At 37.3% G+C, this 14,001-nt stretch overlaps 1 protein-coding gene across 1 annotated transcript in view; it reads right to left on the bottom strand.

Annotated features, from left to right (window-relative positions):
• LOC121444545 (properdin-like) overlaps positions 1-12,181 on the bottom strand; it is a 40,773-nt gene extending 28,592 nt beyond the window's left edge. Inside the window, exons 1-4 of the mRNA XM_041646370.1 lie at positions 12,032-12,181; positions 11,358-11,508; positions 8,698-8,892; positions 3,072-3,145 (exon numbers count right to left, since the gene is read on the bottom strand). Of these exons, the coding sequence (XP_041502304.1) occupies positions 3,109-3,145; positions 8,698-8,892; positions 11,358-11,508; positions 12,032-12,080 (432 nt within the window). The 5' untranslated portion in view covers positions 12,081-12,181 and the 3' untranslated portion in view covers positions 3,072-3,108. The remainder of the gene's footprint in view (positions 1-3,071; positions 3,146-8,697; positions 8,893-11,357; positions 11,509-12,031) is intronic.
• Positions 12,182-14,001: the final 1,820 nt, after the last annotated feature.

Below are 14,001 nucleotides of genomic sequence, written 5' to 3'. Positions count from 1 at the left end.
TGTTGTGGAAAAAAACTCTTGTTGTAATATAATATGTAAAAACACCTCATCAGAAGACAAACCACAACCTAATCAGAGCCTTTGAACTACAGGGCACATCTGTGTTCTCAAGGCCTGACCATTGTCAAGGCACTCTACTAATGGGAGAGGTTTGCCTCCTCCCAACTTGCTTTGCCATGCCTGTCACCAAGAATGCTACTTCAAGTCTCCCTTACACAGAGTTTCTATGCAGTTCAAACCAGCCCTCTACATCAACTTAGATCATAAAACCCTATATGGACAAATTCAACAGAACTGCCATATATGCCCATGCATGCTTCAACATTGCCGGGGCATAAATTTCAAATTCGTTTAGTATGATACTTATATCATTAAATTACATCATAGTTGTCCTTGGTTGTTTTAGACCTTAGTTTAATCGTCTTTGCACATGGATTGTGGTTTGGGAAGTGAATATTTACTCTTCAAGGAAAAGAAAAGAGACAAAATTCATGCTTTATCAGTCTCAATATTTTAGATATGAATAGTACTCTAGAGAAAGTAACTTTATGATATTTTATTATAATTGTGTTAATTTGAAAATTTAAATTAACGAGCAAGAATTGAATCAATTCAACATAAATAACATGACTTTTCTCTCTCCTTTCAACAGCTTTCTACTAAGAATTCAGGAAAGATAGACTTTTACTTGGGCAAAAAATTTCCTTCCTCAGAATGAAGCTGAAATGACAATTATAGTGGGAATTCAACTACTTTTGGTTATATTACAGAAAACTTGCCTTATGCACACTAAGTTGATATTTATCTGGTCACTTTTCTCCATTGGATATGCTATGCTAAAAAAAAAGTTCATTTTATGAGTGGAACTGGTTCTGCAGCATTTGTATTTATCAGATTTGCTAAAACACTGCTTATTTTTGTTCTGATGTTTCATCTAATGCATGTGAAATATTGTTGGCTTGAGAAACAATGAAAAGCCCACATCGCACTGTAGAATCTTGCTGCCTGGAGAGTGGCTAACAATGGATAAAACATACATTCTTGGCATCCTTTGAGAAGAAGCTTGGAGAATTATGGCAGCATTACTTATGCCAAGCTTCAATGAAACTACAGAGTAAACTGTGATTCTTTTTTTCACAGACTTTTTGTGTCTAAGAGCATTGTTTTTTATTAAGGCAGCAATGCTTTCTATGCTGGTATTTGCTTGATGCTTGACAATGAGACAATAGAGTATGGAAAAGCCAGTACAGTTTCATAGGAGCCATAGAGCCTGCTTGACAAACAAAGAAAAATACACCCAATCCAGAAAATTGTTAACTGGAAGTGAAGCCTCCTAAAGAAATCAAAACATTCTTGCATAGCATGCTTTTCTCATTTTTTTTCCCATTGCATATCTTTAAACCTTCTCAGCATGTGCTTTATGTTGAAGAGTCAGCTAAACACATCTTTCAGTTGTGACACAGTTTTACTGTTTACTATCAGAACAGCATTTATTCTGGTCAGCAGCCTTCCTTGCCTTGGGTATAGAAGGAAATTAGGAGATATAGCACAGATCAACAAGATAGGAGGGAATAAAAATACTTATTTCTTTTTGTTTTCCAAGAAGAATATCATGATTATGTATGTATATGAATAAAATCTTTGTGGAGAAGATATTATGTGGGAAATAAAAACAGAAATTTTTGTGGTAAGGGGCAATTTTTACTATTAAAGTTTAGAAAACTGATAGTTGGTCCTGAAAAATAAATTATATTTAATGTTATAGTATGGGCAGTTTGCCAAGGATAGCCAAAACAATCCTGTACAATAAAAAAACTTATGGAGGCATCTCAATCCCTGACTTCAAACTCTATTACAGAGCTACAGTACTGAAAAAAGCCTGTTATTGGCATAAAAACAGAGAGAAGGACCAGTGGAACTGAATCAACACCTGATTTGTGACAAAGAAGCAAAAAATATCAAATGGAAAAGAGAAATCATATTTAACAAATGGTTGTAGCTTAACTGGATATCAAAATGTAGAAGAATGAAAATAGATCCACATCTATCACCATGGAAAAAAAAAAACCTCAAGTTCAAATGGATCAAAGACCTCCACATAAAGCCAGCCACACTGAACCTCATAGAAGAGAAAGTGGGAAGTACACTTGGACAAATCGACACAGGGAACCACTTCCTAAATATAACCCCAGCAGCACAGACACCAAGAGAAACAATTAATAAATTGGACCTCCTGCAACGGAAAAGCTTCTGTAAAGCAAAGGACATGGCCAACAAGACAAAACGACAGCTTACAGAATGGGAAAAGATCTTCACTAACCCCACATCAGACAGAGGTCTGATCTCCAAAATACACAAAGAACTCAGAAATTGGTCATCAAAAGAACAAATAATTCAATACAAAAAAAAATGGAGTACAGACCTAAACAGCAAACTCTCAACAGAGGAATCTAAAATGGCTGAAAAACATTTAAGGAAATGCTCAACACCAATTGTCATCAGAGAAATGAAAATCAAAACAACTCTGAGATTCCATCTTACCCAAGATCAAAAACACTGATGACAACTTATGCTGGAAAGGTTGTGGGGAAAGGGAAATACTCCTGCACTGCTGGTGGGAGTGCAAGCTGGTACAACCCCTTTGGATGTGAGTGTGGTAATTTCTCAGAAAATTAGGAAACAACCTTCCTCAAGATCCAGCAATACCACTTTTGGGTATATATCCAAAGGATGCTCAATCATGCCACAAGGACATGTGCTCAACTATGTTCATAGCAGCATTGTTTGTCAGAGCCAGAACCTGGAAACAACCTAAAAGCCCTTCAACCAAATAATAAATAGGGAAAATGTGGTGCATTTGTACAATGGAGCACAACACAGCAGAAAAAAATAATATCTTGAATTTTGCAGGCAAATGAATGGGGCTAGAAAACATCACTTTGAGTGAGGTAACCTAGATACAGAAAGACAATTATCACATGTACTTACTTCTAAGTGGTTTTTAAAAATAACAAACTAAGAATAAAAGTGTTTTAGAACCCTTAATGTCTTTAGGAGGGACCCAAACGGACCATCAAACGGGGAGAATCGTCATCCAGGCCAGCACCACTATAAAAAGCAGTCAAACATAGAGTCATAGCTTCGTCTGTTGAAGATAATAAAAAAAAATTATATAACAGATGTTATAATAAAAATTTTATACAATTTTTAAAAACCAGGATTGATTTGTGATCATCTTAATTACATAATCATAATAAATCTCATCATAACCTCAGTTAATACGTTTTTAAACATCAAAAGGGGCCGATTTCAAGGTGGAAAAGCTCTGAACCCAGCATTATATTGAATTCTAAGTGCCAATTCTACCAATTTTTATTGATTTTTACAAGTAGAGAAGGAAAATTGGAAGGTTCGTATTAAACCCACAAAACAAGTCCAAATGTTGAAAATAACATTGTCAAAGAAAAACAAAGCTGGAAGCAAGCAAAAAAATAAAAATTAAAAAAAAATAATAATAATAAAAATAAAAAATAAGAAAAATTAAAAAAATAAAAATAAAAAAATAAGAAAAATTAAAAATAAAACTAAATAAAAATTTTTAAAAAAACAAGTTAAAAAAATTAAGAAAAATAATAAAAATTAAAAAAATAAAAATATATAAAAAATTAAAAAAAAAACAAACCAGTCTGCTTCCTGTTTATCTTCAGAATGGATCGAGGCTATATTTTTTTTGGAGAACGATGATCGAATGGCATAAAATCAGTATATCCTGGGCTGGGGAGGCGGCTCAGCGATTGATAAATATAAAAATTAGAATATTGTGTACATAATAGATAAATATAAAATTAGAATATTATATACATAATAGATAAATATAAAAATTAGAGTATTGTATGCATAATAAATAAATATAAAAATTAGAATATTGTGTACATAATAGATAAATATAAAATTAGAATATTGTATACATAATAAATAAATATAAAATTAGAATATGCTACACATAATAAATATAAAAATTAGAATACTGTACACATAGTAAATAAATATAAAAATTGGAATATTGTACACATAATAAATAAATGTGAAATTAGAATATGGTGTACATAATAAATAAATAGATGTAAAAATTAGAATATTGTATACATAATAAAGGTGAAATTAGAATATGGTATACATAATAAATAAAAAATAAATAAATATTTAAGAACCGGTAACCCTGTACTCCTAGCATTTGAAAGGCTACGGCAGGAGGACCGCCATGAGTTCAAGGCCGACCTGAGATTCATATTCAGAATGGGAGCTGGTCAACTGTTTGAATTTGAGTTAAAATAAAAAAATGAAATGTGTAATCATCGTCCTAATTAAGTCCATGGTTAAAACAGAAATCACCAAAATAAAATAATTATAATTAATAATAAAAAATAATTGTTATTAAAATTTAATTTATAATAATAGAAGGCAAAAAATTATAATTAATAAAAAATAATTGTTATTTAAATTAAATTTATAATAATGATAATGATAATAATGGCACTATTGCATAAAAATGAAATGTGTAATCATCGTCCTAATTAAGTCCATAGTTAAAACAGAAATCACCAAAATAAAATAATTATAATAAATAAAAAAATGTTATTTAAATTTATAATAATAATAATAATAGAAGGCACTTTTGCATAAAATGAAATGTGTAATCATCGTCCTAATTAAGTCCATAGTAAAAACAGAAATCACCAAAATAAAATAATTATAATTAATAATAAAAAAATAATTGTTATAAAATTTAAATTTATAATAATAATAATAATAGAAGGCACTTTTGCATAAAAATGAAATGTGTAATCATCGTCCTAATAAAGTCCATAGTAAAAACAGAAATCACCCAATTAAAATAATTATAATTAATAATAAAAATAATTATGTTATTAAAATTAATTTAATAATAATAATAATAGAAGGCACTATTGCATGAAAATGAAATGTGTAATCATCATCCTAATTAAGTCCATAGTTAACATGGAAATCACCAAAATAAAATAATTATTATTAATTATAAAAAATAATAATTATGTTATTAAAATTTAATTTATAGTAATAATAGAAGGCACTATTGCATAAAAATGAAATGTGTAATCATCATCCTAATTAAGTCCGTAGTTAAAGCCGAAATCACCAAAATAAAATAATTATGATTAATAATAAAAAATAATTATGTTATAAAAATTAAATTTATAATAATAATAATAGAAGGCACTTTTGCATAAAAATGAAATGTGTAATCATCGTCCTAATGAAGTCCATAGTAAAAACAGAAATCACCAAAATAAAATAATTATAATTAATAATAAAAAAATAATTGTTATAAAAATTAAATTTATAATAATAATAATAATAATAATAATAGAAGGCACTTTTGCATAAAAATGAAATGTGTAATCATCGTCCTAATGAAGTCCATAGTAAAAACAGAAATCACCAAAATGAAATAATTATAATTAATAATAAAAAAATAATAATGTTATAAAAATTAAATTTATAATAATAATAATAGAAGGCATTTTTAAGTCCATAGTTAAAACAGAAATCACCAAAATAAAATAATTATAATTAATAATAAAAAATAATTATGTTATAAAACAGAAATCACCAATAGGCTCTGGGGTTCTGGGTTCCATTTCCTGGCAAGGGAAAACACAAGGGGGGGGGAGCTTCCAACCGGATCAGACCGGTTTCAAACCGGATCAAACCCGTGTAGACAGGTTCAAAACCGGATCCAACTGGATCAGACTGGTTCAAAACTTAATCAAACTGGATCAAACCAGTGTACACAGGTTCTAAACCGGATCCAACTGGATCAGACAAGATCAAACTGGATCAAACCAGTGTAGACAGGTTCTAAACCGGATCCAACTGGATCAGACCAGAACAGACCAGATGAAACTGGATCAAACCAGGGCAGACAGTTCTAAACCGCATCCAACCGGATCAGACCAGATCAAACTGGTTCAAACCGGATCAAACCAGTGTAGACAGGTTCAAAAACCGGATCCAACTGGATGAAAACGGTTCAGGCTGGACCTAACCAGTGTAGACAGTTTCTACACCGGATCCAACCGGATCAGAGCAGTTCAAACTGGATCAGACCGGATCAGACCAGATGAAACTGGACCAAACCAGGGTAGACAGGTTCTAAACCGGATCCAACCGGATCAGACCGGGTCAAACTGGTTCAAACTGGATCAAACCAGAGTAGACAGGTTCAAAAACTGGATCAAACTGGATGAAAACTGGTTCATACTGGATCTAACCAGGGTAGACAGGTTCTAAACCGGGTCCAACTGGATCAGAGAAGATCAAACTGGATCAGACTGGATGATACTGGATCAGACCAGGGTACACAGGTTCTAAACCGGATCCAACTGGATCAGACCTGATGAAACTGGACCAAACCAGGGTAGACAGGTTCTGAACCAATAATCAATAAACATGAGCCGATTGGAATATCGTGTGTGCATGATTAATAAACATGAGCGCATTAGCATATCGCGTGTGCATAATGAATAAACATGAGCGCGTTAGGATATCGTGTGTGCATGATGAATAAACATGAGCAAATTAGGATAGCGTGTGTGCATCATTAATAAACATGAGCAAATTAGGATATCGCGTGAATGATTAATAAACATGAGCACATTAGGATATCGCACGTGCATCATTAATAAACATGAGCGCATTAGAAGATAGTGTGTGTGATTAATAAACATGAGTGCATTCGAATATAGTGTGTGTGATTAATAAACATGAATAAATTAGAATGTCGCGTGCGCATGATTAATAACCATGAGCAAATGAGAGTATCGTGTGCATAATGAATAAACATGAGCACGTTAGAATATCGTGTGTGCATGATGAATAAACATGAGTCGATTAGGATATCGCGTGTGCATAATGAATAAACATGAGCGCGTTAGAGTACCCTGTGTGCATAATTAATGAACACGAGCACATTAGAATATCGCGTGCATGACTAATAAACATGAATAAATTCGGATACTGCAGACATAATTAATAAACTTGAATAAATTAGAATATCATGTGTGCGTGATGAATAAGCATGAATAAATTAGAATATTGCGCTGCATAATTAATAAATGTTAAATCACAATAGTGTGTGCATAACAAATAAGCATGAATAAATTAGGTAATCACGTGCATAATCATTAAATGCAAATGAATAAATATATTATATTATTGTGTGCATAATTAATGGGCGTAATATCAGAATGTAGTTCGCATGATTAGTAAATGAATATAAAATTAGAATATTGTGTCCATGATAAGTAAATTTAAAATTACAATTTTGTGGGCATGTTTAATGAATACAAAAATTACCATACTGCATACATAATAAAAAACATAAAACTAGACGACTGCATGCATAATTAATACACATGAGTAAATTAGAATATCGCGTGTGCATAATTAATAAACGTGAGTTGGAATATCGCGTGCATAATTAATAAATGTGAAATCGGAATACGGCACGCATAATAAATAAACATGAATAAATTAGGACATCGTGTGTACATAATTAATAAACACGAATCAATTAGGATATTGTCTGCATAATTAATAAACATGAATAAATTAGGACATCATGTCTGCATAATTAATAAACACGAATAAATTAGGACATCGTGTGCATGATAAAATATAAAATTCGAATGCGTGCGTGATGAATATGAAATTTGAATATTACATGCATAATTAATGAATATAAAAATGAGGATATTGCGTGCATGATAAATAGATGTAAAATCAGAATACTGCATAATAATAAATAGATATAAAATCAGAATATTGTGTGCATAAAAAATAAAAATGAAATTAGAATATTGTGTGCATAATGATAAATATAAAAATCAGAGTATTGCATACATAATAAATAAATATAAAATTAGAATAGTGCATGCATGATAAATATAAAATTAGAATATTGCACCCATAATAAATAAACATAAAAATTAGAATGCTGCATGCTTAATTAATAAATATAAAATTTGAATGTCGCATGAATAACAAATAAGCATAAAATAAGAAGGTTGCATGCATGATAAATAGATGTAAAATTAGAATATTGCGTGCATGATAAATGAATATAAAATTAGAATACTGCACACATAATAAATAAATATAAAAATTGGAACATTGCATGCATAATAAATAAATGTCAAAATTAGAATATTGCGCACATAATAAAAATAAAATTAGAATATTGTACACATAATGAATATAAAATTAGTATACCGCATGCATAATTAATGTATATAATATCAGAATGCTGCACGCATAATGAATATAAAATTAGAATATTGCATGCATAATTAATGAATATAGTGTTAGAATGCTGCATGCATAATGAATATAAAATTAGACTATCGCACGTATAGCGAATATAACATTAGAATGCCGCATGCGTAATTAATGAATATAACATTAGAATGCCGCATGCATAATTAATCCGTACAGCAGTGTGTGTTGACCGACCCCCCGACCCCCAACCCCCCCGACCCCCCCGACCCCCGACCCCTGACCCCCCGACCCTCCCCGACTCCCCGACCCCACCGACCCCCCGACCCCACCGACCCACCGACCCTCCCGACCCCCGACCCCCGGACCCCCCGACCCCCTCACCTGGGCAGCACGGCCGCTCCTCGCAGGCCTCCCGCTGCCAGTCCCGGGTTCGAGGCTCCGCGCCATCCTCGCCGTCCCCACAGCGCCCGCCCCCCGCCCGCCCCACGCAGCGCCGGCCGGTGCCGCAGCCGCGAACCCTCGGAGCAGGAGACGGAGCAGGGGGACCACGGCGACCACGGCGACCAGCGCGGGGACCTGCGGGGACAACGGGGACGGCGGGGGAAATGAATAAAAAATACATAAAATATAAAATATAAATCAACTAAAACATGAATTAAAAATAAATTAATTAATAAATGAAAATAAATTAAAAATAAAACGAATAAAATAATCGACTAATGAAAATGAATTAAAAATAAAACGAATAAATGAAAATAAATTAAAAATAAAACGAATAAAATAATCGACTAATGAAAATAAATTAAAAATAAAACGAATGAAATAATGGACTCATGAAAATGAATTAAAAATAAAACGAATAAATTAATCGACTCATGAAAATAAATTAAAAATAAAACGAATAAATTAATTAATGAATGAAATTGAATTAAAAATAAAACGAATAAATTAATCGACTCATGAAAATAAATTAAAAATAAAACGAATAAATTAATTAATGAATGAAATTGAATTAAAAATAAAACGAATGAAATAATCGACTCATGAAAATAAATTAAAAATAAAACGAATAAATGAAAATGAATTAAAAATAAAACGAATGAATTAATTGATTCATGAAAATGAATTAAAAATAAAACGAATAAATTAATTAATGAAAATGAATTAAAAATAAAACGAAAAAAATAATCGACTCATGAAAATAAATTAAAAATAAAACGAATAAATGAAAATGAATTAAAAATAAAACAAATAAATTAATCGACTAATGAAAATGAATTAAAAATAAAACGAATAAATTAATTAATGAAAATGAATTAAAAATCAAACGAATAAAATAATCGACTCATGAAAATAAATTAAAAATAAAAGGAACAAATGAATTAGTTAATTAATTAAGAATACATTAATAAATAAAAAATAAATGAATAAATGGCAAACAAAAATAAAGAATAAATCAATTAAACATGAATTGAAAATTAATTAAAAATAAAAATGAAATAAAAAAGAAGCAAAGCTCTCGGGAGGCGGCGGCGGGGGGAGGAGACGGAAAAAAACGTTCATAACTAAACGAAAAGTAAATAAATTAAGACATAAAGAAAGGAAGAATAAATTAATTAATAAATTAAAATAAATTTAAAAATAGAATAAATAAATTAAAATGAATAAAAATTAACTAAAAATAAATTAGTTAATAAACTAAAATAAATTTTAAAATAGAATAAATAAATAAATTAAAAATAAATAAAAAATAAATTAAAAAATAAAAATAAGAAGAGCGAAGCCTTCGGGAAGAGGCAGAAATCTTCCATAAATAAATAAAAAATAAATGAATTAAAAATAAAGAAATAAAAGATAAATTCATAAATACATTAAAATAAATTTAAAAACAAAATAAATTAATTAATGAAAAATAAATATTAAAATAAATTCATTAATAAATTAAAATAAATTTAAAAACAAAATAAATTGATTAATTAAAAATAAATATTAAAAATAAATTCATTAATTAATTAAAATAAAAAATAAACTAAAACACAAAAATGAAAATAAAATCTGAATTTCATTTCCCCCTCTGACCGGGAACCGCGAGGTCGCGACCCTGACAGCTGCGGGCCGGGAAGTGCTGAGTCCGCGGGAGCTCAGTACCCCCTAGAGCACGGGGGGGGGGGGGGGGGGGGGGGGGGGGGGGGGGACTCAGCGCAGCACCCGGGAGGACTCAGCCCAGCACCCGGGGGACTCAGCGCCCAGCACCCGGGGAGAACTCAGCTCCCAGCACCCAGGGGGACTCAGCTCCCAGCACCCAGGGAGGACTCAGCTCCCAGCACCCGGGAAGGACTCAGCACCCAGCACCCGGGGAGAACTCAGCACAGCACCCGGGAGGACTCAGCTCCCAGCACCCAGGGGGACTCAGCTCCCAGCACCCAGGGAGGACTCAGCCCAGCACCCGGGAGTACTCAGCCCACCACCTGCGGACTCAGCACAGCACCCGGGAAGACTCAGCGCAGTACCCGGGAGGACTCAGCACAGCACCCGGGGAGGACTCAGCCCAGCACCCGGGGAGAACTCAGCCCAGCACCCGGGGAGGACTCGGCGCCCAGCACCCAGGGAGAAATCAGCCGAGCACCCGGGGAGGACTCAGCGCAGCACCCGGGGAGGACTCAGTTCCCAGCACCCGGGAGGACTCAGCACCCAGCACCCAGGGAGGACTCAGCCCAGCACCCGGGGAGGACTCAGCACAGCACCCAGGGAGAACCCAGCTCCCAGCACCCAGGGAGGACTCAGCCCAGCACCCAGGGAGGACTCAGCACAGCACCCGGGGGTAACTCAGCTCCCAGCACCCAGGGAGGACTCAGCACCCAGCACCCAGGGAGTACTCAGCACCCAGCACCCAGGGAGTACTCAGTCCAGCACCCAGGGAGGACTCAGCACCCAGCACCCAGGGAGTACTCAGCGCCCAGCACCCAAGGAGTACTCAGTCCAGCACCCAGGGAGGACTCAGTGCCCAGCACCCAACGGGGAGTACTCAGCCCAGCACCTACCCGCAGGCCAGGCAGGGGCCCCCCTCGCGCTCCCGGAAGCCGTAGGTGGCATTGAGGCAGCAGGCGTCCTCGCTGACCCCGCCCCCGATCAGCCCCGCGCAGGCGCCCGTCGCCTCCTCGTAGCGGGCGAAGCAGAGCACGGGGTCCGCACCTGTGGAACGGGGGGTGGGGGGTCAGTCAGGGTGCTGTGCTGAGTCCTACCGGGGGCCGGGGGCTGCGCTGAGTCCTCCTGGGTGCTGTGCTGAGTGCTACGGTGTGCTGGGTGCTGTGCTCAGTCCCCCCTGGGTGCTGTGGTAAGTCCCCCTGGGTGCTGTGCTGAGTCCCCCTGGGTGCTGTGCTCAGTCCCCCTGGGTGCTGTGCTCAGTCCCCCCCCTCCCCTGGGTGCTGTGCTGAGTCCCCCTGGGTGCTGTGCTCAGTCCCCCCCTCCCCTGGGTGCTGTGCTGAGTCCCCCTGGGTGCTGTGCTGAGTCCCCCTGGGTGCTGTGCTGAGTCCCCCCTCCCCTGGGTGCTGTGCTGAGTCCCCTGGGTGCTGTGCTGAGTCCCCCTTGGTGCTGTGCTCAGTCCCCCTGGGTGCTGTGCTCAGTCCCCCTTGGTGCTGTGCTCAGTCCCCTGGGTGCTGTGCTGAGTCCCCCCCTCCCCTGGGTGCTGTGCTCAGTCCTCCCCTCCCCCGCTTACCCGCGGCCGGCAGCAGCAGCAGCAGGAGCAGCGACCCCGGGGTCGGCATCGCGGCGGGTGGGTGCTGTGCTGAGTCCTCCTCCTCCGTGCCGCCGGGGTGCTGTGCCGAGTCCTCCTCCGTGCCGCCGGGGTGCTGTGCTGAGTCCTCCCGAGTGCTTTGTCCGCGGGAAAGAGGAACCCGCGGCGGGCGGAAGTGGGCGCGGCCCGGGGAGGGGGCGACTTCCGGTGTGACCCCCGGTGACCCCGCTGTGACCCCCGGTGACCCCGCTGTGACCCCCGCGCGGAGTTTTGGATTTATTTATTTATTATATTTATTGTATTTATTTATTATGATTTATTTATCAATTATATATTATTTCTATTTATTCTATGTATTTATCGTGCTTACACGTTGAAAGACCCCAGTGCTGGGCAGTCTTTCAGGCTGAGGAGACCCTCCCAAGGAACAGCGAGTCACTCTTCGGATGCAAATAGCAAGAGGCTTTATTTAATACACAGGTACCTGGGGCGGCTTAGTCTCTCGGAAGACAAGCGCGCGCCTGCAGACTGGGGGAAGGTCTTTTTATAGGAAAGAGGGCAGCGGAAGCAGATTACAGAAGCAAATGCATCGTTAGTGGTCAGTTGGAATGGGGCAAGGGGCACAGGTGGTTTTTCCTCTCCCAGCACAGATGTATGGGAACAGACATCCTGTTAATTGATGTCCTGTCCTAATCTATGGATATAAAGATCCTGTTTTGCAGCCAGGGACCCTGACCTTACTCTGCACTTACAGTCGTTCGTCAAAAGCTTTGTGAAATGACGTTACAGCAGATAAGCTGGGATCTTTCATAGGGGGAGTTGTCTTCTTCTGTGAATTACTGACATTCTAAGTTGGGCACATGTGCTGACTATGCAAACGGGAGGTTCTCATTAGAGCAGGCCAGCTGCGGGTTCCTTATCGCTTGGGGCCAGGTGGCTGACCGGCTGACCGCAGATATCTCGCCTGGCTTCTCCGCCCTTGTTTTCAAGTCGAACTTCCCTGCTCTAATTACTTGCGTTGCTCCAAAGTTTAAGCCTTGCAAAATGGCATTACTGCTGCTTAGTGAGTGGGGGTCTTTCATTCCCCCCTTTTTTTTTTTTGGATTTAATCATAAATTTATGTGTTCAAAGACCTTTACGTCATTCTGCTTTAATATCTGATATTGCTGGGAGAGTACCATGGTTTGGATAACTGAAAGTCTGTTTGCAGAATAGCTCTTAGCAAAACTATCTGAATGAGGCTTGAAAGTAACTACATGGTAGACATTGTGAACCACTGTAGACCCGAGAATAGCACCCAACATTGTGGCAATAATAGTCTATTGACTACAAAGAGCTTAACTCAGCCCTAAGAAACACATGGATGCCTTCTCCTAAGAGGCAAGTTTAGTATTATGAAGACAAATCTCTTTTGCTGTAGACACCGGGAGTGTTGTTCCTCAGCTCCAGAGAATGTGCCGGAGAAGTCAGTTTCGGTCCAGCTGGCACCACATGGCATTTACGAGTTTCCATTGCATCCCGTAGCATCAGCTTTATCCAAATGTACAGGGTTGTGTCCATTGTGAGAACTTTAACAAACAATGAGAGAAAATGCAATACAGGATGACAAATGTTTAAAACAAAACAGAAAGCCCTAAAGCCAGAGGACAGCCAATGAGGACATAAATATCTTTCAGTATTTGCAGGTATGAGAAACCAAAGCAAATACAGTTCGCACCCCCTCTGGCCTTCTATAACTTCCTACACACCCTCAGGTCAGACTTTTCCTGTCACCCTCTGCTCCTCTGGCCCAGCCAGACATTTACTTTAGACGACTCCTCTTTCCCTTCCCTTCTCTTTATTATTCCAGTCTCCTGCCTTCTCCTGCTTTCCACACAACACGAAAACTTTACCCAGGCTTCACATTTGTAGTCAAATTTCCAACACATAAGTACAGCATTAAAAAGTTTTAA

The sequence above is a fragment of the Microtus oregoni genome, unplaced genomic scaffold (genome assembly GCF_018167655.1).
Source record: "Microtus oregoni isolate MIOR12 unplaced genomic scaffold, Mior012 000131F_ref0000151, whole genome shotgun sequence".
In the NCBI taxonomy this organism is placed as follows: Eukaryota; Metazoa; Chordata; class Mammalia; order Rodentia; family Cricetidae; genus Microtus; species Microtus oregoni.
This window is presented reverse-complemented; position numbering and strand designations above follow the sequence as displayed.